Here is a 24841-nt window from a genome sequence, read left to right as displayed (position 1 = left end):
CCAGGTTCCCACAGTTCATAGGTGTGTGTCCTCTGCTTTCTACCTCCTCCATGGACTCTGGTATACTGTGGCTCACTAGGCTCTCTAGCAGAGTGTTCCACAAAGCATTTGAAACCTTTAAATGTACAGATTTTCAGTGTTATTTTTGAACCCCTTAGCTTAATGAACTCACTGCTTTCCATCTTTCTTTTTTCTTCTTCTCCTTCTTTTAGGGACTTCTGTCATGGATGTCTTCTTCCCCTGTTCTCATTCAGAGAATGTCACTAGTTATCCAAAGCTCTCCGGAGATGTTTCTTTTTTTTGGTCAGTCTTTTAAAAAATATTTTATTAATTTATTTATATTACATCTCAATTGTTATCACATCCCTTGAATCCTCCCATTCCTCCCTCCCTCCCGTTTTCCCCTTACTCCCCTCCCCTGTGACTGTGACTGAGGGGGACCTCCTCCCCCTGTATATGCTCATAGGGTATCAAGTCTCCAGTGAGGTTTCTTTAGACATATTTTTTTCTAGCTGTCTTCCATCTCCTTACATGTGTTCATGCAGAATCAACTTCCTTTGTATTTTTTCAATGTTACCATCACGGAAGTTATAATTTTTCCATCTATTTCTTTACAAGTTATTCAGGTCATGTTTTTTTTTGTTCTGTCTTGTGATCTTGTTGTTATTGCATCACTCAGTTCTAACAACGCTCTGTCCAGTGGTTCTTATAAGAGCTTTCGCTTACTAAGTATTTAAAATAAATGCACACACCATTTTTATCTGTTCCGTGTTACCAGATTTTTGCTGTGTATCCTTCCTTTTGCTAGTAACCAAGAAATCTCTGTATCTCTTCACTTTTTGGGTAGATGTGCTACATTTCTGCTGCCTTGATTGTTACTTAGCTAGAAAAAAAAAACCCTGGGAATTCCTGAATGGGCATCTGAAAGATGTCATGTTGGTATGAGGTACAGATCACATTAGCTGTCACGCAGCTGACAAGCTTTCCTTCAATTTCAACGAAGATTTTTGTGGAGTGCTAACGAAGTCTTTCTTATTTTGTTTCCCTGAAATCGGTCCTAAATGTTCCCTGGCTAATACTATCTGCTAATGTACAGCTTGACAGCCATTTACCATGCGCTGCTGTATTTATTTTCCCTTGAGAGTGTGTTCTTGAAGATGCTGCACGTACGATCTTCAAAGGACAGGCTTCGCTATTGAAATCTTTCTTATCTATTTAGCATGGATAAGTCCTATGTGAATGCGACTGTTTTTTTGGCTTTTTTTTTTTAAATACTTGAACGTTCCTTTCAAGCCTTAACACAATTCAAATGTACTTCGCCCTCTCTTGTTGATTTTTGGATTAGTTCCCAGGAACAGATAAAAAGCCAGCCGTCTCCTACAATCTCCATCTAAAAACTCCTATCCACTTCCTCTTAAACAGCTTTGGTCAGTCGCTGTGAGAGGTAATTCACATGACGTAGCAGCCTGGACACTTACTCTCAGAGCTCAGGCTCCTCTGATCCTGAGCCTCTCTGGACTCTTTGTAACAAAAATTCGATGGCCTGCATGATACAGATCGTGGAATCCTGAGAATGTAACTTTATGGGGTTAGCTGAGTATACTTGGTTAATATTTGGACTCACTACTTACGAAGGCTGAGTTCAGATGTCATCACCTTTAGTGCTTCAGGCAAGTAAGAAATTCATGAACAAACAGCCGTTTTAACCCTGTTGCCCATCAAGTGATCCAACATTGTTTATTTTCTACTTTTGGATCCTGGAAGCATCTTTGTGACAAGTTGTGTTATTTCTGTAGAGCAAATAATGGCTATTGACCACTCAGGTAGATACATTCATGGCACATGACCATCTACCTGTTCTAAATGCTACAAAAATAATAACGACCTTCACCAAGAAGAACAAGAAACAGAAAAATCTAAAGCTCTCTGTAGCCAAATGCTCTATCACTAGGTATACCTCTGACTGTTCACACTGCACACTTGATGCACAGCATCCAAATCACTCTGTTTAATCTAAAGATGCCACACGACTCATAACATCAGTAGCTCAGAGAAGCTGCTTTCTGTAGCCAAGTGAACAAAATCAGAGTCTAACTCCCTTCTTTTTTGTTCATGTATACATTTAGTAACAAGTATGTCACTTGTCAAGCACAAAGGCCACATCCTTCATATCTGTTGTGGTCTTCTACTCTTTCTCCCTCGAGGCCTCTCTATCCATGCTCCATTATCTATGTTTCAGTGTGTTTTCTATCTGTTGCTTCTCCTGACTTTAAAACTCTTTGTTATATTCTTCTCTTTATTAACTAAACTCCAGAACTGACTGTGATGTGCAAAACTCCCCACGCTATCTGGCCAGGCTGGACTCTGACAGCATCTCCTAAGTCGTGAGCACCTTGCCAGCTCTCATCACCAGCCCATTCATTTTCAGTTTTTTTTTGTCTTCTCACAGCTCCCCTTGTGCAGTTCCCTTCTATCCTTTACACGCTCTTTGCTCAAGTATTTGTCTGCTGATGCCTTACCTTAGCCATGTCTGAGTGACATCCTTTCTCACAGCTGCTGCTTCCTCTCCCAGTGTTTACTATTACCTTACATCATGTGACAGACTTGTGCTTAGTGGCCGTAGTATTATCTCTCCCGGTCCCTAGGATGGTGTCCTAAATAGCAGGACCTTTTATGTGTAGTTCATGCAAGTATCACAGAGCAAGCAATATGGCTTGTGTGTCTTTGTTCAAATACAATTATCATGTGAGTTTAGAGCTCACTCAGGATAGAAGACAGAGAGCATGGCAGTCACCTTGCAGTTCAAATAGAATGTCCATATAAAAGGGCAGGTAAGGGAGGCATTGTTAGTTAAGGCATTTAAAAGTGGCCAAGCAGTGGTGGAGAGCAAGCTGTTCTAGAAGCCGAAAGAAGAGAGTGAAGAAGAGAGCACTACTTTTAAGCAAAATTTAGATGTCACAAAGAAACATTACCAATTTTCGTTGGATTTGGGATAAAAGAGTCATCAACAACCCCATTATGCTTTACAAATGGAGCCTAGTTAGAGTAGGTAGGAAAGTACAAGTTGGGGAAATAGAAAGGGTGAGAAACATTAATTTGCCAACTTTTAAAAACATATTTTATAAATGGTTACCTATGACCAATTATTAGCTTTTATTGAAGATACATAATGGTCCCAACTAACTGAGAAGAATTATAGTCATGAGTCAGTGGTATGTTTCCTACCCACGGCCCGCTCTGTCTACAACAAGTGGCTGAGGCTAGACAGTGGCTACCCAAGGCACCTTGAGCCCCATGTCTTGGGCATGATACCCTTTGTGTATCTGTACACTTGTAAACCAGCATGCCAGCTGCAACCACAAGGCCTTCATTGCAGGCCTTTTGAGGTACTGCTTCTGAAGGTGACTTATAACATGCAAACCAAACCAAACCATGACTAAAACCTGATAGAAACGTAGATCCTAGCATATTCATGATCCGAATCAACTCCTCTTGCTTTCCTTTGACGTCACTTGCCCTTGAATATTGACTGGATGAATTATACCCTGACAGGTTCCTGAACAATGTTGGCTTCTTTTTCCCACTCATTATGATGTTGACATGGATGGTGTCTGTGGCCAGCATGGTCCGGAAGCTGGTTTATGAGCGAGAGATCCAGATAGAAGAGGTAAACGGCTTTAATAGTGCCTGTGGGATCACCAGCGAACATTTCAGGAGTGGTCCTCCAAGCAAATCACCTGGTATCACTCTTTAGTCTTCCTTCCCTTTGCTGAACTCCTTCCCAGGCTCTAGGGGAGTCTCCCTTCTAGGAACATTGTTTTCTACTGGAGTCAGAAGGATAGTCAAGATATGATAGGTATTTCCTGCTGCCACAAAAGGATATCAAACAAAGTGCATGAGATTAAAGGAACAAAGCCGCTGTTGCTCATCGGTAATTTGCATAAAACATCACTTCCCGCCTTCATTTCGGGTTCTGATTCTAAACAAGAATTCTAATACTTTTGACCTAATATATTAAAGTTTGAAAATATCAGACAATGACTTTTAAGGGTAGAGGTTTGTAAGAGCATCTTGTGATGATGTGACAGCCTGTTGATTCTTGAAGATGAGTGAAGGCAAGGGATGATGGCCATGAATTGTTTGGTTACTGAAATGTAGGAACCAGGTGTCAAGTATTACCAATCTACACATCACTTACCTGGTTAAAACCATATCTATTCAAGGGTATCTGTGTTCCTTCCCTAAGTGGGTTTGATCCCCAAGCACAGGGCCCTGGAGACAGAGGTTCCAATTTCTGGATTCTTTCTTATATCTACTAATAGCCAGTAAGCGACCATTCCTCAGAGCTACTGATGCGAAGCCCATTCGTCCAAACTGTCACCATGTGGTACATGGACAAAAGGTTAGTGGAGAAATTAATTTTATTAATTTACCTATGATTATTTTATAAAATGCATTCTATAGCTCATGTAAAGCCCTTGTGAGGCAGGGAGTTCATCTCAGGTTTCCCTCCATCTTCAGCTTTATTGAATTAAGTCTGCACAAATAGATGGGGAAACAAAAGCATAGACAATATGTCAACAAATCCACACCAACAGGAAACATAACGCAGCTGTGGCCCATCAAGCCTATAGTCTAAGACGTTTTGTTCATGTCTGCTTCTTCAATGCTTCTTCCTGGTGACACTCTTTCATGTCTAGCTTCTGTTTTTTCTCCCCAAGAACATAGTGAATGGCTATGACATCAGGAAGTCACCTTCTGAATGCCATTTCCTGGGCTGGGTTGACAGACCAAATGGTTTGTTTTCCTTCTGGTGTTCTGCTTGCTCATGATTTCACCTGCCTTTTCTCAAGTGCGCACTGCGGGGATAACCCCGGGCTCCTTCTTTTCACAGTACATGCGAATGATGGGGCTGCATCCGGCCATCCACTTCCTGTCCTGGTTCCTGGAGAACATGGCCACCCTGGCTCTGAGCAGTGCTGCTCTTGCTGCCATTCTGAAGATAAGTGGCATTTTCATGCACAGTGATGCCTTCATCATTTTTCTTTTCTTGCTGGATTTTGGAGTGTCAGCGGTCATGCTGAGCTACTTCTTAAGTGTGTTTTTCAACCAAGCTAATACAGCAGCCCTGTGTACCAGCCTGGGGTACATGATCAGCTTCCTGCCCTACGTGGTGCTATTGGTTCTACACAACCAACTCAGTTTTGCCATCCAGACCCTTCTGGTGAGTGAGGTGCTCTGTAAGAATGCAAAGTAAAACCAATAGGCGCCCTCTAAGCATGGCACATTCCCAGCTTGCCAGTCTGTCTTGTTCTGACTTATATGGAGCATCTGGGGATCTCTACTCTGTATTCTGCCCACAGATGCGAGACTACAGCAGTGGTTCATTGACTTGCAGTGATGTAGTGGCAGGCCATTAAGAATTGTAAGTTTTCTGTAATGGGGTCTCTCTGAGGATTCTGGGAAGTCAGCATCCTCCTCAAGGAAACATATAACTTTGGGTTCTCTTTGTTTCATGCATCGAAAGAAATAGATTTCTGAAGCTATTTTGGAAGTTAAAAATAAGCATTTTTCTTGAAGCATCATGAGTTACATCACATTAAGTGGAAAGATCTCTCTGTTAGCAATGTCAGAATCACTCATCCGTTTGAAATGTATGCCTTGAAAAAGAGTAAGAAGGCTTTTAAGTCTGCGGTATAAAATGTTCAGAAGACAGCAACAGAATTTTTCTTGACTGTTGTCTGGCAGGCACTCTGCCTGACACATAGTAGGAAATCAGTCAGTATGGAGGGTGCAAACACATCAATATCAGGTCACGTCCTTTATAGAGCTGGAGGTGTATCTCAACCAATTTACGTATCCTCGTCCAGCCAGTCAATGTCCCAAAATAGCAGTCTGTTAGGAGGTGTGACCAGAATCACCTTGAGAAGGGTTTAGAGACATTGCGAGTGCCTGGATTGCTAAGGAGTATTTGGAAACCTACAACTGGTCAAAATGTGGAAAACAGTAGACGATAGGGTGCCCTGCCCCCTGGGGATATATCTATATGACAATATCTAAGGCTCAGGAAATGTTGGGCAAGAGGTAAGAGCCACATGATCAGGAAGTCTGTTGTGAGACGGTGCTCTCTATATACAGTGGGGAAGCTGCCCCCTGAAGTCTCAAGAATATAGTCGCCTAAACAAGACATTAAAAAAAAATTGACACTGGCAGTTGACATTAGGTAGCTGGAGGAAATCTCACAAGACTTCACTTTTAGGTAAAGAGTGACAGGCAGTTAATGCCTGCAGAGAGGAACAGAAGTCTTCTCTAACAGGTTATCTGATGCCAGTCAGCTCTAAACATATGCCTATGTGTGTAACAGGAAAAGGACTCAGTAAACTGTATATATATATGTGTATCTATGTATGTGTGTGTAATAACAATTCAGTAAGCGCTCAAGAATTTTAGAGATCCTGGGGGTGGGGCATAGGAAGAGTTGTAGAGGGAGAGGGAGGGGGAAGTTATGTAAATACAGTAGTTATATAAAATTCTCAAAAATTACCATAAAGACTTAAAAAAAAACTCTTTCCAACATGAAATTCTTGAAAGATGAGTTTGTTCCCCCATTTCTAGGGTGGGGAATACCGTCTGGGTTCCTTCAGAGCCTCATAGCCAATGCATATATAACAGCCCAATTAATTCCTCCAACTTCAATTAAGTAAAAGGTTGTCCTTTTCTTCTGGCACTGGGAATTGAATTTAGGCCCTGAAATACACTTGACAATTCTCTACCACTTTTTAAAAAAAAGCTTTTTTTTTTTTTTTTTTTTTTTGAGAAAGAGTTCTATTAAGTTGCTCCTGCTGGCCTTGACCTCACTCTGTATCCCAGGCAAGGTTTAGACTTGTAATTTTTCTGCTTCCGCTCCCAAGTAGCAGGAGTTATAGTCAGACAACACCCGGCTAAGCTGTTCTGACTTTCGTTTTTGTAGCCAGATATACTTAATACACACATGCACACCTAGGATAAATTGTTCAGTTCACTTTGCGTCTGCTGTGCTGAGGTGTTCTCATCATCCTGACGAGCTTATATAATACCTGTAGCAACTTAAAAGCAATAATTTTGTGTTAGAGGTAGTCATGTATTCCCAGAATAATTAGTACAAATGAGACCCTTGCTATCTCCTGCTCATAAACGTCTTAAGGATATAACTTGAACTAAGAGTCTAATGTTCTTGTTTTTGTTTGTACTTCAGACCTTATGTGTAAGGCATCTGGCCATATAGCACTTGTTTTGCACACGCAGATGCTTTCTAGCTAGTGATGACCTCTAATTCTGGTACACTGTATTTTAAATGTTATGCTTTTTCAGTGATTTGCCTTTTTTTGGGTGTGTGTGTGTGTGCACAACTTCTTCCACTGAAGATAAACTAACAGCTTCCTTTAATGCACTTCTTTTCTGTGTAGAATTGTGTAGATGCCACATCAGTGTGCTCAAAGAGTGCTGCAAGGCATACATTTAATAATAAGACACAATAGCAAATTGCTCCATTCTATTTCTCACTGTTATGTGTTCCCTGTTTCTGTATTCAGTGCATTGAATTTATGACACCTCGAGTGTCGCAATGAAAAGAAATAATTCATCTTAGCATTAAAGAGAAGCTGGCGAGCATGGTTTTCAGAGTGGTCTGACACTCTGCTAATCCCTTCAGGCTCACACATTTAAGTCATTGCCCAAAGCAGTGCTATCATTAGAACCTTTTAATTGGGAGGTGTCTTCTTTGAATTGGGTGTCGTGAATTTTCTGTGGTCACAATCAAACATTAATGGCTGTTTTCTCCTTACCCTATCGACCCTGGCAGTGCTTGCTTTCAACCACAGCCTTCGGACAAGGAGTCTTTTTTATTACATTTCTGGAGGGACAGGAGGAAGGTAAGACGATGAGCCCTTATGCGGTGGCTTTCTGTGATGCTCGTGGCTATCAGGCAGTGGAATGGACAGGAAGTTTTTTTACCAAGTGAAAACTTTGGAAGGATACTCTAGTACTGAGTTTTGCTGATGGAACCTTCTCCTTCCCTAGTTGTTATAGTTCTGAGAACAGTAAAAAAAAATAATGTCATAGAATCTCTTGTTATAAATATCACCCAAGCCTAGTTGTAGATCCTGATTAGTACACAGGTCCTGTTTATAGTACATAATCAATCTACTGACTTTCCAGAATCTTCCGGTTGTGGGGGTGTGCTCATGCCTTCCATCTGTTAGACTGTGGTTGAACTAGGACAAGTCTTTCTGCAGCCTTTACCTCCTCTTCTGTTCTCACCTTCATTATTTTCTGGGTCTTATGTGTAATTAGCAAAAAGAGGTCACAACTATTACCTCCATTTTATGTACATATTTATCCATATATGCAGCTTAAATAACTTTTTTTTTGAAATAAGTTCTTTAGCTCAGGTTTGATTTGAACTCCCTATGTAGCAGAGGATGACCTTGAATGTTGGATCCTTTTCCTAGAACTTTCCAAGTGCTGGGATCATGGGCATATATCACCACATTTGGTTTATGGAATCCTGGGCCTGAACCTAGGGCCTTGTGTGTGCTGGGCAAGCATATTTAACAACTGGATTGCATCTCCAGACCCTTAAAATAATTTAAAAAGTATTGGCAGCACCTTTTACTTACATGAAGATTTTTATTATAATCTCTTAAGTAAGAACATATGTTTTCTAGATAGTCATATGGTTTGGGGATGTGTTTCAGATATAAAGCAAAATACAAGCCATAGGTAAAACTCAACATTGGATGTATTGCCAATTACTTTGCATTTAACACATTTCCAGTAAAATATGTTAAAATTCCCCCTTGATCATAAATGTTTTTCCCCTCCATTTTCCTTCAACTGATCTTCAAAGCAAAAACTGGACCTACAAGATATAGAAGAAACGTAGTCACAATTAAATTAATTAATTATTTTGGTCTAAATGATAACAAATACACAATGGTTAAAATATTTTAAAGCTGGGTTCGTACTTAGTGCCACCATGAATAGAAAGAAGAATAATGTTCTCAACTTATATTGTAATTGAGAAATAAACCACAAACATAATAAATAGTGACTCTTTTCCACCATAGACTATCTATATAATATTTAACATATTTTCCAGAAAACTGCTCTTTAGTTGGGTCAATAAGACTAGATACAAATGGCTTTCAAAGAGTTTCGGAATGTTGGAGATTGACGTGGTGCTAAAGCTTGCTCATGGGTCCCTCTGAAACAGAGGTGAGGTCACACAAGCTAATGATGCCTTTGAAAACTTAGTATTACTAGTATTGACTCGCTTTTTGTCCTACACAAGTCTTTTCTAGAACTAGGAAACTCCCACTTCAAACCTACAGTACAAGAATCAGCCCAAGTAACTGTTCTTTCTCCTCTGGCAGGGATCCAATGGAGACACATGTACCGAGCTCCAGAGCCAGGGGGCATGACATTTGGCTGGGTCTGCTGGATGATGCTGTTTGATTCAATCCTTTATTTTCTGTGTGGATGGTACTTCAGCAACTTGGTCCCTGGTAAGAAGTCTTCATTTTTATTAGACAACATAGTAAACAGGATGAGGAAAGCGGAAAGTTCTTGGAACGCACAAACAGCTCTCAGTAGGTGGGCTTCTGCAGACCACACAGCACAGCTCTGTTTTCTAAGAAGAAGTGTATAAAAGAGGTGGACATGAGAGTCAAAAGAGTGTGGAGCCCTTCAGGGGTGTTGGCTTGCACATAGCTGTGGTGTCTGGTGTTTGGAAGCAACGCGTGATGGGGTAGGGGAAGTGTATGTGGCAAAAACTCATCTGGAGGGAGTCAAGTGGGACCTACACTGGTAGTAGATTCTTGAGGAAGCCAGATAAGGGAGCATGTGGTAGAAGAGTGGGCCAGAGAGGGTGCACTCAGGAGTTACTTCCTGATCCAAGCTTGTAGGTGAGTAGTGCCCAAGATAAGGGATTTCTCTGAATGTAGCATGCTTCTTTCTTAGTGTGGCAAGCACAACACAGAGGCAGGGGCATGACATCCATCACAGGGAGTGTGGGAGGGCCAACAGAGGAGTAATGAATTTCTCTGCTGAGTCAAGAGAGACAGAGGCATACACTTAACATTTGGTTCAGGATAAAAGGCAGAAAAATTGTATTATAAGTTTGAAAAACATTTTTTAGAGCCGACATATGGGTAGTATTATATTTTATTGCTGAATTTGCTTGTGACTCTGGCTATATACTTTAAAGAAGAATTAACCTTTAGCCTTTAAGATTACAAACTATAAATAGGGATTCCAAACATGAAAATGTAAACAGAGGCATGGGCGGAAAAATAAATCACAGTTTTGGTTGTGAAACCCCATTTAAGAGTTGCAGAACTCCCGGAATTCTTGAAGACTAGCACACATAAAAGCATAGGTCACTGAAAAGACATTTTCACAGGTACAAAAATATGGCCTCAATAATAGACAGACGGTATAAACTTACTTGATAATTTATTTTGGAAAAACTAGGATTGCATGAAATTAGAAAGTAATAAAGTGAACCTAGAGGACCAGAATTGGCAAGATGCTGGATAAGAAGCAGATGCACAGTGAAGAAGCTGAGTAATGCAATAAAGAGATCCTCGTGATAGGGTGTGATGTTCCTTTATAGAGCAAGAATGCAGTCCTGAGCATAGAGAAGTGAGCCGGGTACCTGGAGAGATGGCTCTGTGCTTAAGAGTGCTTTCTGCTCTTGCAGAGGATCCTAGTTCAGTTCCTAACACCTATGTCTGGCAGCCCACCACCATCTATGACTCCAGCCCCAGGGAACCTGACGCCCTCTTCTGGCCTCTGTGGGTACTTACACTCAGGTGCTCATAGTCACACAGACACACACTTAAAAATAAATCCTAAAATATACAACTTATTTTTTTAATGAAAGAAGTGAGACATGCTAGATATGATTACACACCCCAGTAATACTAACATTCAGGAGGCAGAGGCATGGGTCTGAGGTCACCCTGAGGTATACAGTGAGGGCCTATTTTTTTTTATTAAAAAGATAATGAGGAACTGAAAGAGGAGCAGTCAACAAAAATAAAGATGAAAATGCTAATGGGTTTTGAGGGTCTGTTAGTGCAGGGCCACTGATCCTTAGAGGAGCCAGAATCAGCTGGAGCTAAAGGCAATCAAGAAAAGTCACCAGAAGTCAAGCTGGATGTGCCCAGCAAGTGATCATCACACAACATACACAATTCCTAAGAAGAAACATGTGTTTGGCTAGAGAATGGTTGATTTCTTGAACTTCAAGGATAAAGAAAAGAGTCCTACAATCACAAAGACCAGCAACATCAGGCTACCCTCAGCAGTGCTGTGGTGTTATAAAATGTGCACTAGGACCAAAAGTGTTCTGACTTCGTTCCCTCTGTCAAAACCTGAGATATAAAAATCCTGATGTCTTCACTAAGGGTTTTATTGCTGTGATAAGAATAGAGCCAAAAGAAACTACTTGGGGGCAGAAAGCATTTATTTCAGTTTCCACTTCTGTGTTACAGTCCATCACTGAGAGAAGTCAGGACAGGAACTCAAACAGGGGAAAAGGAAAAAAAAAAAAGGAAGTCAAATAGGGCAGGAACCTGGAGGCGGGAGCTGATGCAGAGGCCATGGGAGGAATGCTGCTTACTGGTGGTTCCTCATGGCTTGCTTTGCCTGCTTTCTTGCAGCACCCAGGGCCACCAGCCTATGGAAAGCACTAGCAACTATGTCAGGGTCCTTCCAAATCAGTCATTAATTAAGAAAATGCCACAGAGAGCTGCTTATAGGCCAGTTTTAACTAATTCATTTTCTCAGTTGTGGTCCCCCCCTCTTCTCAGATGTCTAGGTTTGAATCAAAATGATAAAAATCCAATGAGAAAAATTGAATTGACCCCTTGTGGATCTTGACAAACCCACATAACTTGACAAACACATAACTTATTAAGCTGTACAATTTCCCACTTTCCCTTTTGGTTCATCCCCAAGGTCTCATACTGATATCAACTTTACAATATAAAACATTGGAACTTTAAAAAGTATGATAGTCTTTTAAAAAATTCAAACACTTTGACTGGCCATGGTGGTGCTGGTTTACATAGTGAGTTTAAGGGTAGTCAGGACTATGTAGAGAGATCCTGTATCAATCAATCAACCAGCCAATCAATCAATCAATCAATCAGTCAACCAATGTTACTAGGAGGCACAGTCTTACAATAAACTCCTAAAGAAGCTATATTTAGTCATTTGTGTATATATATACATACATGTATGCAGTAGCAACTAGTGAAAAAAGAGGCCATGAATTTGAAGGAGAGTGGGGTGGATTATTTGGGAGGGGTTAGTAGGAGGAAGGGGGAGAGAGAAATGTTCAAATTATGCTATAGTTTCAAAAATAAAAAATATTACAAGTAAAACCCCCCAAAATGTTTCTTTAATAATTTTATGCAAAGGCTTAATGTTATACAAAAGTTTTGGTTATGAATATATAGAACGTGGCGTTTTCCTCCTCTGGCAGGCAAATGTGATAAGAGCGATGATATTCAATGTACGGATATATAAGCTGGAGGGAAAAATGGTGACAATGCCAAGTTCACTATCACCATACAGTCGGTATCAATCTATAGTAACTGCATAAATTGACTATATAGTCCTTTCAAAATGTAAAGTTATTTGCTAATTGAAAAAGAAACTGAAGTACCTGGGGTAGGGTATACAACTACTTATCACAGACCAAGATACACTTTGGGAGTTAATTAGTGTGATATTAAGTAATAACAAATTTCCGAGCATGCAATACAGTGTTGCTAACTGCAGGGACAGTGGTACATGGTGCGTCTAAAGCACCCATTCATCTCTCTTAACTGAAACTTTGATCACTACCTGTTGATCACCTCCACAAATAGTTGCAGGCAGATCCTGTCCCTGGGGTCCTTTGTGCCTAGTTTTGGACTTCTCCTACACCTCCTGTCATGTAGTATTATCTTTCTGTGTTTGCTGGATATAACGGTGTCCCCTGGCACCATTTCTGTTGTCCTGAATGATAGGATATGTTTTTCAAAGTTTTGCATATGAAAAAAATCCCTTGTTCCTTTATTCATTACCAAGGGAGAGTTACACTGACTTCATGTCTCGGTCATTTGAACAGTGAAGTCACCAACAGAGATGTTCATATGTCTTTTCAAATAGACTGATTTCATATACAGACACACACACACATAGAGTTGAAGGATCACACAGCGGTTCTGTGTTTAGTTTTTGATGACTCTCCATTTTTATTCTATTGTGGTATGATAGTTTTACATCAACATAAAAGGTATGCAACAGTTTCCTGTACCTATGCCCTCATGAATAGTTTCATCTTTCCTTTTTCTTTTAGAATGTCTATGTGAATAAGTTTGAGTTGAAATTGTGATTTTAATTTGCCTTTTGTTGATTAACAATACTGAACACCTTACACCTTAGTACATCTTACTAGAAGAAATGTCCACTCAAGTCATCTGGCTTTTAAAAGAATTGTGTTACTGCTTTCTCATTATTCAGGTGTAGGAGTCCCTTATGCCTCTTGGAATGGGCAGTTTGCAAATACTTTCTCCTATTTTGTGAGCTCTCCTTTCTTTCTGTTGATCACTTGCTTCACTGAACAAAAAGATTTTTAGTTTGAGGTAATATTTCAATAGTAGGTTTCTTTAAAAAGAATTATGGGCTGGTGCAGTGGCTCTGTGGCTAAAGTTGCCTTCTGCTCACTCTGGCAACATGAATTTAATCTCCAGGACCTACCTATATGGCAGAAGATGGGATCTGAAGTGACTCTCTGGCCACCACGGCACAAAACATATGCACACAAAAAGGAATAAGTGTATTTTAAAATAGTTCTGAAAAGGGAGAAAGATGTTCCCTTCAGTGACCCAGGCTATATATAGTGTGAGCCCCACTAGAAATGGAGCCTCTAACCCCACCCCCAAATCTGAAGTGTCATCTCTGAGTCTGGAGTGTCTGCTCAGCCCTTGACTCGGGTGAAGCAGGGGGAATGTCAGGACCCAGAACTTTCTGGAGTTGCCCCTTTTCCTCCTCCATGTGCCATTCACGTCTATTCTCACTCTCCAGGCTTGCTTCCCATTTCTAGAGATGCATGTGTGGTCTGAGCTTGTAGATGGATGTGACCAGTCTTATCTAGACCTTGGGTGTCCTAGTATAAGATTTTCATGCTTCCAAATCTTTCCACCTCTGGTAGCCCTAGACACTAGTAGTCACTGCTTAGGGATACAGGGAGTGAAACTCTTCACAAAGGCAGTGCTCAGAAGGACCTGAGAATGGGGTGGGGGGCCGATAGGTGATTGTGATCAGAAAGTTTCTAGAAGATTCTGGAGAATGAGATGAGAGTGTCACTGGAGAGGCTTAAATGATCTTTTGGGGATGGGGCTAAGGGAAGGAAACAGAAATGATCCCACCAGTAGGTTTCTCTCAACAGCAAGAGTCACTCATGACTGAACCCTAAAAGAGTTTGAAGCAGGTAGAAGCAGCTCTAGAAACTGTTCATAGAATCATTATTTAGCCTGAGCAAGGAAGGTTCTTTGATACTTTCATAGACTTTGCATGAAATGAACTAGCCAAATAATCATGATTCTGCTTGAGGCCAATATCCATAAGGACAGAATGCTTCCATGACCCACGGGGTGAAGATCTGGAGTGGGATATGATGAAGTTAGGACAGTGGTGTGAACATGGACTGTTCACACAAAGACCATGTATGCTTTATTTCAATTTAGAAGTTCCAGCCTTGAGGTAGGTGGTTGATATTGCGACAGTGTCCACACATAAGACCCTTTTGAGGAAAATATGGCTGAGTTTATGGGGGGGTGGTCTACTAGGCTTGGAGAAGATTCGTCTTGGTGGAAAGGCGCCATGAGGAATTCGCATTGAGTCAGGGGAACACTGTGCTTTGGTAACTGTAGAGTATTTTCTCCCTGAAAGTCTAAAGGAGGCCAATTTGGGGCTCAGAGCCATCTTCCTTAAGGATGGATATTGGAATGCCAAAGCCGGTTTGCATTTGGAATTTCCTTGGCCTTCTGGGCTGTGCTGTGCTTTGGTACCTGGCATTTGTAACTCATTATGGTCAGCCAGCATCTTTTGTCTCCCTTTTGACATCTCCTGCTCTTCTTTCCCTCAAACTCCTCATTCCATCGTTCCTGTTAGGTGAAGGGTAAGACATCAGCCCATGCCTCCACACACCCCATCCTGCAGCATCTATCCCTGATGTACGTGCAGGAGCTTTGAGTCATCTCAGAGCCTGCTCTCATCTTACCGTATCCAAGGAGATGGTGGTCTGCTTTCTGAGTCCCTCTTCGTCATGCCAAAACATCTCTTCCGGGGATTGTCTCTGCCTGTGCGGCTGTGCAGGAGTTCTGTGACCCTGGTTGGGTCACAAGTCCCAGCTAGACTGGGTTCCTCTCCCTGCAAAGGGAAAGCATCTGTGAGAGGCAAGCTGTCTTTGAATGACAAGATCCTCTGTCTATATTGTGTTTAGGGAATTCAAGCGCTGGACCCTTTGCAGTTGTACTGTCAATCTCATCCTTTAGCTAGGTGTGAGGGAACATGGTAGTTTATTTCAGAGCAGAATCACAGCACCAAAATCTTCAGGGCATAGTACTGAAAGTAAAAGATACCGAGAAAGACAAAGGCAAAAATGAACTTTTTCTTTATATGTCATGAAATTGCCAATTCTTCAACTTCAAAAGTTAGAAGAAAAATTTCATTGTATTTCTTTGATTGACTTGGTGTCATTCCCTCAGTTTGCCTTCATGCCCTTGCAGGAAAGCATAAAATTCATTCAGTGGAGTGAAGATGGTGGATAATTGGCTTGCTCCACTGCAGACCCAGCACTCTGCCTGCCACAAGGTCCACTGGTGTGGTTTAAATGAGAAATGTTCCCCATAGGTGCATGTGTTGGAACAGCTTGTCACCAGTAGGTGGCACTGTTTGGTACGATTATGGAATTGGATTAAGGAAGTGGAGCCTTGCTGGAGGCTGTGTGTCACTGGGGTGAGCTTTGAGGGTTTATAGCCTGCCCCTACTTCCTGTTCTTTTTCTCTGCTTACTGTGTGCAGGCAAAATGCAATTTCTCTGGTTCTTGATGTCCGTGATGGACTCGCTTGCTACCATGCCTTCCTTCCACCATGGACTATATTCCCTCTAAAGCTGAAGGCTAAAATAAGATTTCCCCCCTCTAAGTTCTTTTGGTTATGGCATGTTATTATATCAACAGAACAGTAATTATGATTCATGTCGACAATGATGGCACAGTGGTGTAGATGTGTAAAACACACACTCAGGGCACACTCAGATCTTATCATTGCCCTAGAACCCCCAAATATCAGAAAGTTAGAGATAGCCTTTGCCGCCCAGTCTAATAAAACTATACAGAGCAGCCAATTATAAACATACGTGCCCCTTCTCACTGGTTCTGTTTGTTGAAAAGCATGTTCAAATCCATGCTCACACTGTCCTCTTGTCACCTCTGTCTTCTGACCAACCCTGCTGTCCCTCAGTGGCTCTTCATAGTGTACTGTGCTGACTTCTCTGGGAATTGTTAATAGAAAGGTATCTTATTAATGGCAGTTGCTCACTGTGTATGCTGACAATGTATGCAGTGTATATAAATAATAGTAGTAATGATAATAATATTAAATTGTACCCTAAATAGAGTCTCAACATATTTGAAATTCCTGCTTGAAAGTGTTGTGTGTGTGCAGAAACTTCTCTTTCTATGTACTTCATCTCGCTCTGTTTTTTCTGTCATCTATGTGTCTGTCTATCACACACACACACACACACACACACACACACACACACACACACACACAAATATATATACACACCAAGCTCCAAAGAAATGCTTTCTCTTCATTTTATGTGTTACATAGCAGTCCATAGGACTGATGCAAACTCTTCTCATTCCCTTACAGAAAGGCATCAGATAACTTCCTAGGTTGCAGAGCCCCACATCAGGTGGGTAAACTCTCTGTTTGAGAGCTCACGAGTGGCATCTGTCCTCTCTCAGAGTCTTCATTTCGCAAACTCTTCGTTATAGTCTTTCAGTTACATTTGGCTCCACCGTATCTGCCTGACTTCATTGACATCTTCTCTTGCACTGACAAGGGAGGTTATTCCAAGGAGAGGGGCAAATGATGCTAATTAGTTCCCTTCCTCCATAATCCAATGGATGGTGCACAGCTTGGTGTATAACAAGACCTTCCCACATATTTTTGTGCCCAGTAACACTTGGCAGTGTGAGCAATGTGCAAACCCTTCTGAGAGCATGCACGTGAATTCAGATGTCTAAGGGACTTGAGCAGAGAGGCCGTCACCCTCACAGGGATCAGATGAATCGATCCTCTAAGAGGATTTCAAAAGCCTGTGCAGATTGAGCCTGCGATGGCTTAAATAGAGAGTCAACCTTTAAGATTCAATTTATCTTCAAATTCATTTGTCCTGACTGAACATCCTTTCATATTTTGCCCCTTCTTTCTGTTCCCAAACAGAACATCCTAGCCATCATTCCTGCTTAGGGCCATTTGGTCATGTCACTCCTTCATATGTTTCCCTTTCTTCTCCCCCTTCTGCAGTCTACCCCCTCCACCAAGCCACCCTGTGGACCTCAGTTATAGTTCTTAAAAAACAGACCAGATAAGCCAAACCCTCTCATACTGATAATTTCCTCTGACTTCAGAATGCTACAGGAAAAGGGTTCCATGTCCTGAACAGCTCAGATGACCTTGACTTTCACCACTGTTTATTTGTACCAGGATTTTTGTTTCAATCTCACCAGTGTGGGAAACAGAGTCTAATAGGTACATAAAATAAAAGGAGCTAGCTAAATGCAAATTTCACATAACTTCAAATATTTGGGTAATATAATAAAACATCATGTGTTATTTGTCTGAAATTCAAATCCAGCTGGGCATCTGGATTTTGTATTTGCCAACGCCAGCCGCCCCTCTTGCCCTTTCCTACCTTTACTTTCTCAAACCTTTCCCTCGGCTTTGGGGCCCGTGTCTGTTTTGTATCTACGGAGACCCTGCCATTGCAATGCTCTTTCGTGGTGCCTTTTTCTCTGTGGCGCTTCTCACATTCACTAGTTAAAAAAAAAAAAAAAGGAAGTGAGTCTGCATCTGATCCATTTGTGTGGCCTTGAGGCAGGAGAGGGAGATTTCATCGATATTACAGATAGCTCTTCGGAACAGAAAGATGAAACTGGGGAAGAACTAGACAAGTACCAGGATGCTATGGACTCGGGTGACTTCAGGTTTCTTGCATGGAGATGCATCCTCCTCATTTGCTCTGTTTATTCTTGGGCTGGCCTGCTGGCATTGGGTTCCTGGGAGAGCCTCAAGTGCCTCCTTTTCCTCCCCAGGAAGCCTGCGTTACTCATTCTCAGCAGTGCCTTCCATGAACTAGTCCTGTAGGGGAGAGGCTGTTAAAAGAGTACAGAGTTGCAGGTGTGCATGCCTATATGGAGTGTGTGTTTGTGCGCATTCACCAATGTGTGCATGCGTCACAACCATCTCTTCGAAAGCCATTCCATGAAAATGTCTTTGGAGTCTGTACTTATTTAAGTGGATTTGAGCTGTGGTTTGCTTTCCGGCTTTCTTTTTGATATTCCCGATGTGTGGGGATGTTCTGTTGTTTCTTTGGAACAGGCAAGTCGCTGCTGAGTTCATCTCTAGGGTGTGTGAAGGAGCTCTTCTTCCTGCTGATTCTGAAAACGTGAGCTGTAATTTATCACACGGACCCATTTTGATTGTAAAATCTTTGGAACATTTATTATTTTTTTTTTGTAGGAGCAGAAAAAATATTCACTTGTCTCCAACATAATCAACCAGAAATAGTAATGTCATTTCCATTCCTTTTCAGATACCTTTCTGCACATCACTGGGTTCATATTACATCAATATGTTTCCGTTTCCCTCTGTTTAAAGAAATAGTGTCATCTAGCCACATCTTTAGAAATATAAATGGCTAGTCAACATCTCATTAAATGAAAGCAAGAGCTTCCTAGGCTCTTCCACTTTGCAAGTCTAACTTCTGCCCTTTCACATTATAAACAATAGAACAGTGGCTGCACTCAGAGGGCGTCTTCAGCTCCGCGTTGTTTCTGCCATCTAGAACTTTAATCACTAATTCAAAACCTAGAAGTGCGTTAAGCATCTGCATCCTGCGACTGACTCATCCCTCTCCCATTGTCCCCAGAGATGGCTGAACACGTGGACTTAAGAAGCCCCTTAGTGAAGCCACTAAGACGATGGAGGGTCAGGGACAACAAATAGCTGGCAAATGCAGAATCATTCCCCTTTGTATTTGTTTGCTTGCGATCTCTTTTTGTTTCCATGAATACATTGTTCATGATTGCGTGTGATGAGGCTTATTAAAAAAATTTGCGACTGAGCTGGGATCCAAAGATGAGGTAACCTTCCTATTTTTCTTTTTTGACTGAAGCAAGGGTCAGCAAAGGATACCCCAGGGTCTTCTTGCTGCAGTACTTGTGTTATATATTTTCAGATGGACATGTAAGGTGAGACCAGAAGCCAGCCACTGTGCAGCTTCCGGAGCCATCAACTCTCTTCTTGGGCGAGCCCCTTTATCCTTATTTATATTGGGCCTATAAAGACGGTAATTGACTGGCATGCTGGTAGGGTTAGAAACTTGTGAGCAACTATAGATGAAGTCCATGGATAATTTCTGGGGTAGGAAGAAACAGTGTAACACTTCTGTTATGTGCCTTTCTTGTCTGGGTGACTCTTCCTCCGTAGGGCTGAGGCAGGAGCGGCATGGCTCTGCACAGTGCCACAGGTTGGAGCCTTACCAACAGAGAGTATCTCCAGAGTGCTGAATGTTACAAGTCTGAGGTGAGGGTGTCGGGGCGGTGCTTTCCTGTTCCCATGGCTTGCAGGTAGTTGTCGCTTCCTTGAAAGCTTGCGTGATCTTCCCTCACAGTGTCTGCCATCTAGTCTCAGAAATGAAGCAGGAACACTTATCTGTAGATAAGAGGATACGATTTAGAATGTAGTGAGAAATTATGCTAGTATGGCAAAGTGAGAGTAGTTGATCCTTTCCTGAGGCCCATGGTCTCACTAGCCCCTGGAAGTTGGCTAGGCTTTCAGTAACAGGCATGCTTGCTCTCCTGTTGAGTGGGCCACAAGTCCGACTAGACCACTGTCAGTTGTTACTGACGTGGGCATGTGAGTGCCACTCTGTGCATCTTTATGCAGACCTTGCCAAGCTGGTAGTCGTGACTCATGGGTGTTGCATCTGGGTAGGACTGTTTAATTGCTTCCTTCCCTTGGCAGTTTGCACTGTATTTTCTGGAACCATGAATGCTAGACTGAAGGAAGAGGTTTGCTATTTATTTGCCTGTTTCTTGGTTTGTTTACTGTCAGACCATCCTTGAATCATCTGAATCCTGTGTCCTAAGTATGAGGTATCTTCAGCAATAGGGGCTTGCACTTCCCCTCTGAGAGGCAACCAAGGGCTACATTAATAATCTATATTGTTTCAGGAGTTGCTTGGACTACCCCAACCTATCATTCAAAAGGAGCTTTCTCATGCCTGGGGCTGGAGTTTTTTTTTTTTTTCTTGTGGGGACCATTGTCAGCCCAAGTGGCTTCCATATATGAGTATATGTAGACACATACATATATGTAGTATATGTATAAGTATTAAATACATATTATATATAATTTTATGTAAATAAATGATTTTTTAAAGCTTTATCAAACAAACTGGGTGTCACTTATAACTTTCTCCTTATTCTCTATTGGCCCCTCCCCCCCAACTGGAGACCCTTCCCCATAATTCCATGTCCTACTTCATGTCACCCATATCCTGCTATTTTTCTCCCAGCAGCCCCCATACTTGCCCCTCTGTGCTTCCTGGTTTCTGTGGTTACTCAGGATTACATATTCATATCTGAGGATTTGGAACCAAAACCAGACTTTGTTATTGCCTTTTTCTCTCCTTGAGTATATGGCTGTCCTTTTGAACATTCTGGTTGGAATATGTCAGTGTTTGTATTTCTTTCTTCTTCTGGATGGTCAAAGTACTGAAACCTCTTCTTGTGGGCCTTTTATATTCCAATCATAGTAGAGTTTAGGCCTTTCAGTAAGTTTCCTGCACAGCACTGCAGCTAGAATGTATGTGTTACAGGAAATTCTGGATGTTCTAATGAATAGAGGCCCCTTCATTTCTTTCCACATGAAATGAGGGCAGAGTGAATGCTAAATGGACTGAGAGGAGTCTGGACAATGTGTCTGAGGAGTGTGGATGCGTTTCATATGGAAATGCTAGCATTACAAATTATCCTTCTTTGTAGAAGTCCATGCTTGAATAATTTTCTCAGGCACTGCCTTCATGCTCATGCTTGTGTTGTGTAGGAACCATTGCAAGCATCAAAGGTAGTTCAAAGAAGAGCAAAGCATCACAGGGGTCCAGTAGGAGCAAACGGGCTTTCCTGACAGAGCGCCCAGCATTTGTTCAAGTTTACTTAGTATGTCTCAAGGCCACTTGGAGAAAGTAGATTTGAAGGAGACCAGCAGATAGCTGTAGCTAGAACCACAATACTGGTGTATGTATGAGGGGCATATTGAAATTTTTTTAGAGGGAAACGAGATTGCATGTGGATCAGCTAAGGTAATCTACTCTAGAACTTTCAGACACATGGAAAATAATGATTCTGATTTTTATCTGTATCTTATTTTCTTAGGCATGTTTGGTTTAGGGAAACCATGGTATTTTCCCTTCACTGCATCCTATTGGAAAAGCGTGTGCGGTCTGATGGAGAAGCGTCGTCGCTCTCTGAGTTCTGGTCTGTTCTTCTTCAATGAGGACTTGGGCAACAAAGGTGGGTAATAAGAAGCTGTAATAGGTAATTTTTTTCTCCCATTAGTGTCGATTTTCGTTTTGTACAGATCCCATGCTTCCCCAATTTAGCTTGTTCTGGGCTCGCTAACAGTCACGGGGGTCAGCTGCAAAGCCCTAGTGATGTGTGTGTAAGTCCTGGCACCGCAGAATGGTCTCGTCACCTGTTCTTTACAATGTTCCTCTCTATGTGTTGTCTGTATTCGTCACCTGTTCTTTACAATATTCCTCTCTGTGTGTTGTCTGTGTTCATCACCTGTTCTTTACAATGGTCCTTTCTATGTGTTGTCTGTGTTAATGTGTATATTATAATTCTCTAAACTGAAAATGAACTGGTGTAAGAAAACTGAATGGCAAGCAACTGCCAGGTATATATATATATATATTTTTTAAAAATAATTTCACATGTTCTAACTTCTATGACACTTATGTGAACAAGGATGTCAAAGCCTCTTTAAACCAGGGCATTTTCTTAGGTCAGGGGCAGTTCGTAAGCCTAGGGGATCAGGACCGTTCATGTCTACCACTCTACAGCATCATGGCTTCGCCCTGTGGGCCAGGCACAAGGGCCATTCCCAGGGACCCGCCTCTCATGCTGGATTTGTATCCCAAGTGAATATCTGAAAGTGATTTTAAACTCTAATTAACCAAGTAGATTATGGATGGGGGAGGAGACTTAGAATACACCCAGCCAGTCCCTATGCATACCTACGTCAGGAGATTTCCTGTGGACAATGGTTTGTAACCAGACTCCTGATTGTCTTTGTCTACAGAACCTTTGCGTGCATCTGTTTTTATTTCTTTACACAGCGGTCTCCTATGGCAAAAGATCAGAGCTTTGTTTTCAGTGGCTCCAGCACATTTTGCTATTACATATCTTGCTTATTGTTTTTGGTAATGAAGACCGTGGAAACTCTTGGCATGCCTCCCAGAGAAAGGATTCTGTTCCAAAGGAGCAGATGATTTTATAGCATTGGCATTGTTTTCCAGGCTCTTGAAATCTTTTCATAGTGACTGTCCATTCTCCACACAGGCTTCTCACAGCAACATGGCCCAGGAGAGCTGGAAGAAGGTAGCCCAGGAGTGTCACTAATATCTGTGACCAAGGAATATGAAGGCCACAAGGTGGCTGTCCGAGAACTCACTCTCACCTTCCACCAAGACCAGATCACAGCCCTGCTGGGGACCAATGGTGCAGGGAAAACCACCATCATGTGTGTCCCATTTTGGTGAACTTATTTTCTCTTCCCTCTCCTCTGTCCTTCCTCTCTCCTTTTTCCTCTTCCCCCTCCCCTTTTGCTCTTCTCCTTTCATTTTTAATTTTTCCATTGTTGTTTTGCTTTGATCTCAACATAGAGCTTAGTGATTCAGAAGAAAAAAAAAACAAGTTCTCTTTCCACAGACCCTCCCACAATAGTCCCCAATAGATTCCAAGGCGAGATGGGTGCATAATTTTAAATATCACAATGGACTTTTATTTTTACCAGTAGTCCATTGTACTTTGCTTTAACCTTTTGAAGTCATTTGATACCTGCTAACATATAATTTTGTTTGAATAATTATAGAAAAAAACAGAGAAATCTTTATAAACATTCAAGAATTTTTTTCATCTTCTTTTCCTTTGGCTCTTTTCTTGGTTAAGTCCTGGGTTTTGGGTTTGGATACAGTAGTTCCAGATTTGATCAAAGAATTCAGTCATGTAGCTCCAGAAGACCAAAAAAAAAAAAAAAAAAAAAAAATCAAATACCCATAGCCTTGAGCTGGTTGTGGAAAAGTACCTTATTTGGGGCTAACTGCCAAAATTATGAAGTGTATCTTCTGAGCAAATCACTTTTTATTCTTTTTTTTTCATCAGATGTGCACTGGTCTAACATGTGATTAGGAAGATGAGAAGGAAGTAGCTTCAACCTTAGTAAGAAAAGCAGACAAATAGTGTCTGCAGAGCTCCAGAAAGCTCACCCTGGAAACAAATAATAGTAATAAAAAAGAGCCTGGAATGATTGTGTTTGTACCTGGCATGCTGAAATAGTCCTGAGAGTCTCTCCTTTCTCAGAACATGCAAATTGGGGATGTGTGAGTTGTACAAGTGGCCTTTGCTACTGCGCATGTCTTATGAGGGTGCTTGCTGTGCTCCTCCTGCAGAACAAGGAGAATTAAGTAAGCAGATTCTGGATGTTTCAGGGCTCGCTAACTACTTGGCTTTTAGTGACATTTGGAGTACATTTGGAGTCCTCTTAAGTGCTGGCCTGTTACTTACTGGCAGTGCTCAGAGTCTGAGAGCCACTTACTGAACTGGGTATTTACCATTTAAAACAAAGGCCTTTGGGAGTCTGAATGTCTGTGTCTGTATATTCCACTTCCATGGATTTGCCTAGCACAGATCAAAACTATCTACAAAACATTGCATTTGATCTAAACATGTACAGATATCATTTTCTTGTCAGTATTCATTAAAAATTACAATATATAAATGACTTAAAGTACATAGAAAGATTACATAGACTGTTTGCACACTGACATTTTTGTACAATAAGTTGGAGTATCTGAATTTTGGTATAAGTGGGCCTATCCTGGATTCAACTCCCAAGGTTCCTGAGGGACCACTACATATATGACTTTATTGTACAGTCCAAATAGGTTTGGAAATGGTTATAACAAAGAGTTGCTAGTCAAATTTCTCAATGCATAATTTTGCACAGTCAGTATCATGTGTTTATGCATGTAGTTTAGTGAGGGTTGACATTTATCTAATGTCAGAGCAAATATCGCAGCGAAGATATAGAACATTTCTTTTCCCTTTCAAGATTTCTTTGTGTCATCTTTGACCCTTGCCTCTCAAGTGGCCACTGACTTACTATTTGCTTACTCATTTATTTATTCTAGAATTCCATATGAATGGAAATCGTGCCTGCCT

General features: G+C 41.4%; 1 protein-coding gene across 1 annotated transcript in view; it reads left to right on the top strand.

The window, feature by feature from the left end:
• ABCA13 (ATP binding cassette subfamily A member 13) overlaps window positions 1–24841 on the top strand; it is a 418312-nt gene that overhangs the window by 179741 nt on the left and 213730 nt on the right. Inside the window, exons 32-37 of the mRNA XM_084798070.1 lie at window positions 3553–3667; window positions 4895–5224; window positions 7841–7910; window positions 9414–9545; window positions 21773–21910; window positions 22961–23141. Of these exons, the coding sequence (XP_084654196.1) occupies window positions 3553–3667; window positions 4895–5224; window positions 7841–7910; window positions 9414–9545; window positions 21773–21910; window positions 22961–23141 (966 nt within the window). The remainder of the gene's footprint in view (window positions 1–3552; window positions 3668–4894; window positions 5225–7840; window positions 7911–9413; window positions 9546–21772; window positions 21911–22960; window positions 23142–24841) is intronic.

The sequence above is a fragment of the Acomys minous genome, assembly GCF_964271855.1.
Source record: "Acomys minous genome assembly, chromosome: 10".
NCBI classification, from domain to species: Eukaryota; Metazoa; Chordata; class Mammalia; order Rodentia; family Muridae; genus Acomys; species Acomys minous.
Note: the sequence above shows the minus strand (reverse complement) of the source record. Positions and strands in the feature narration are given on the sequence as shown.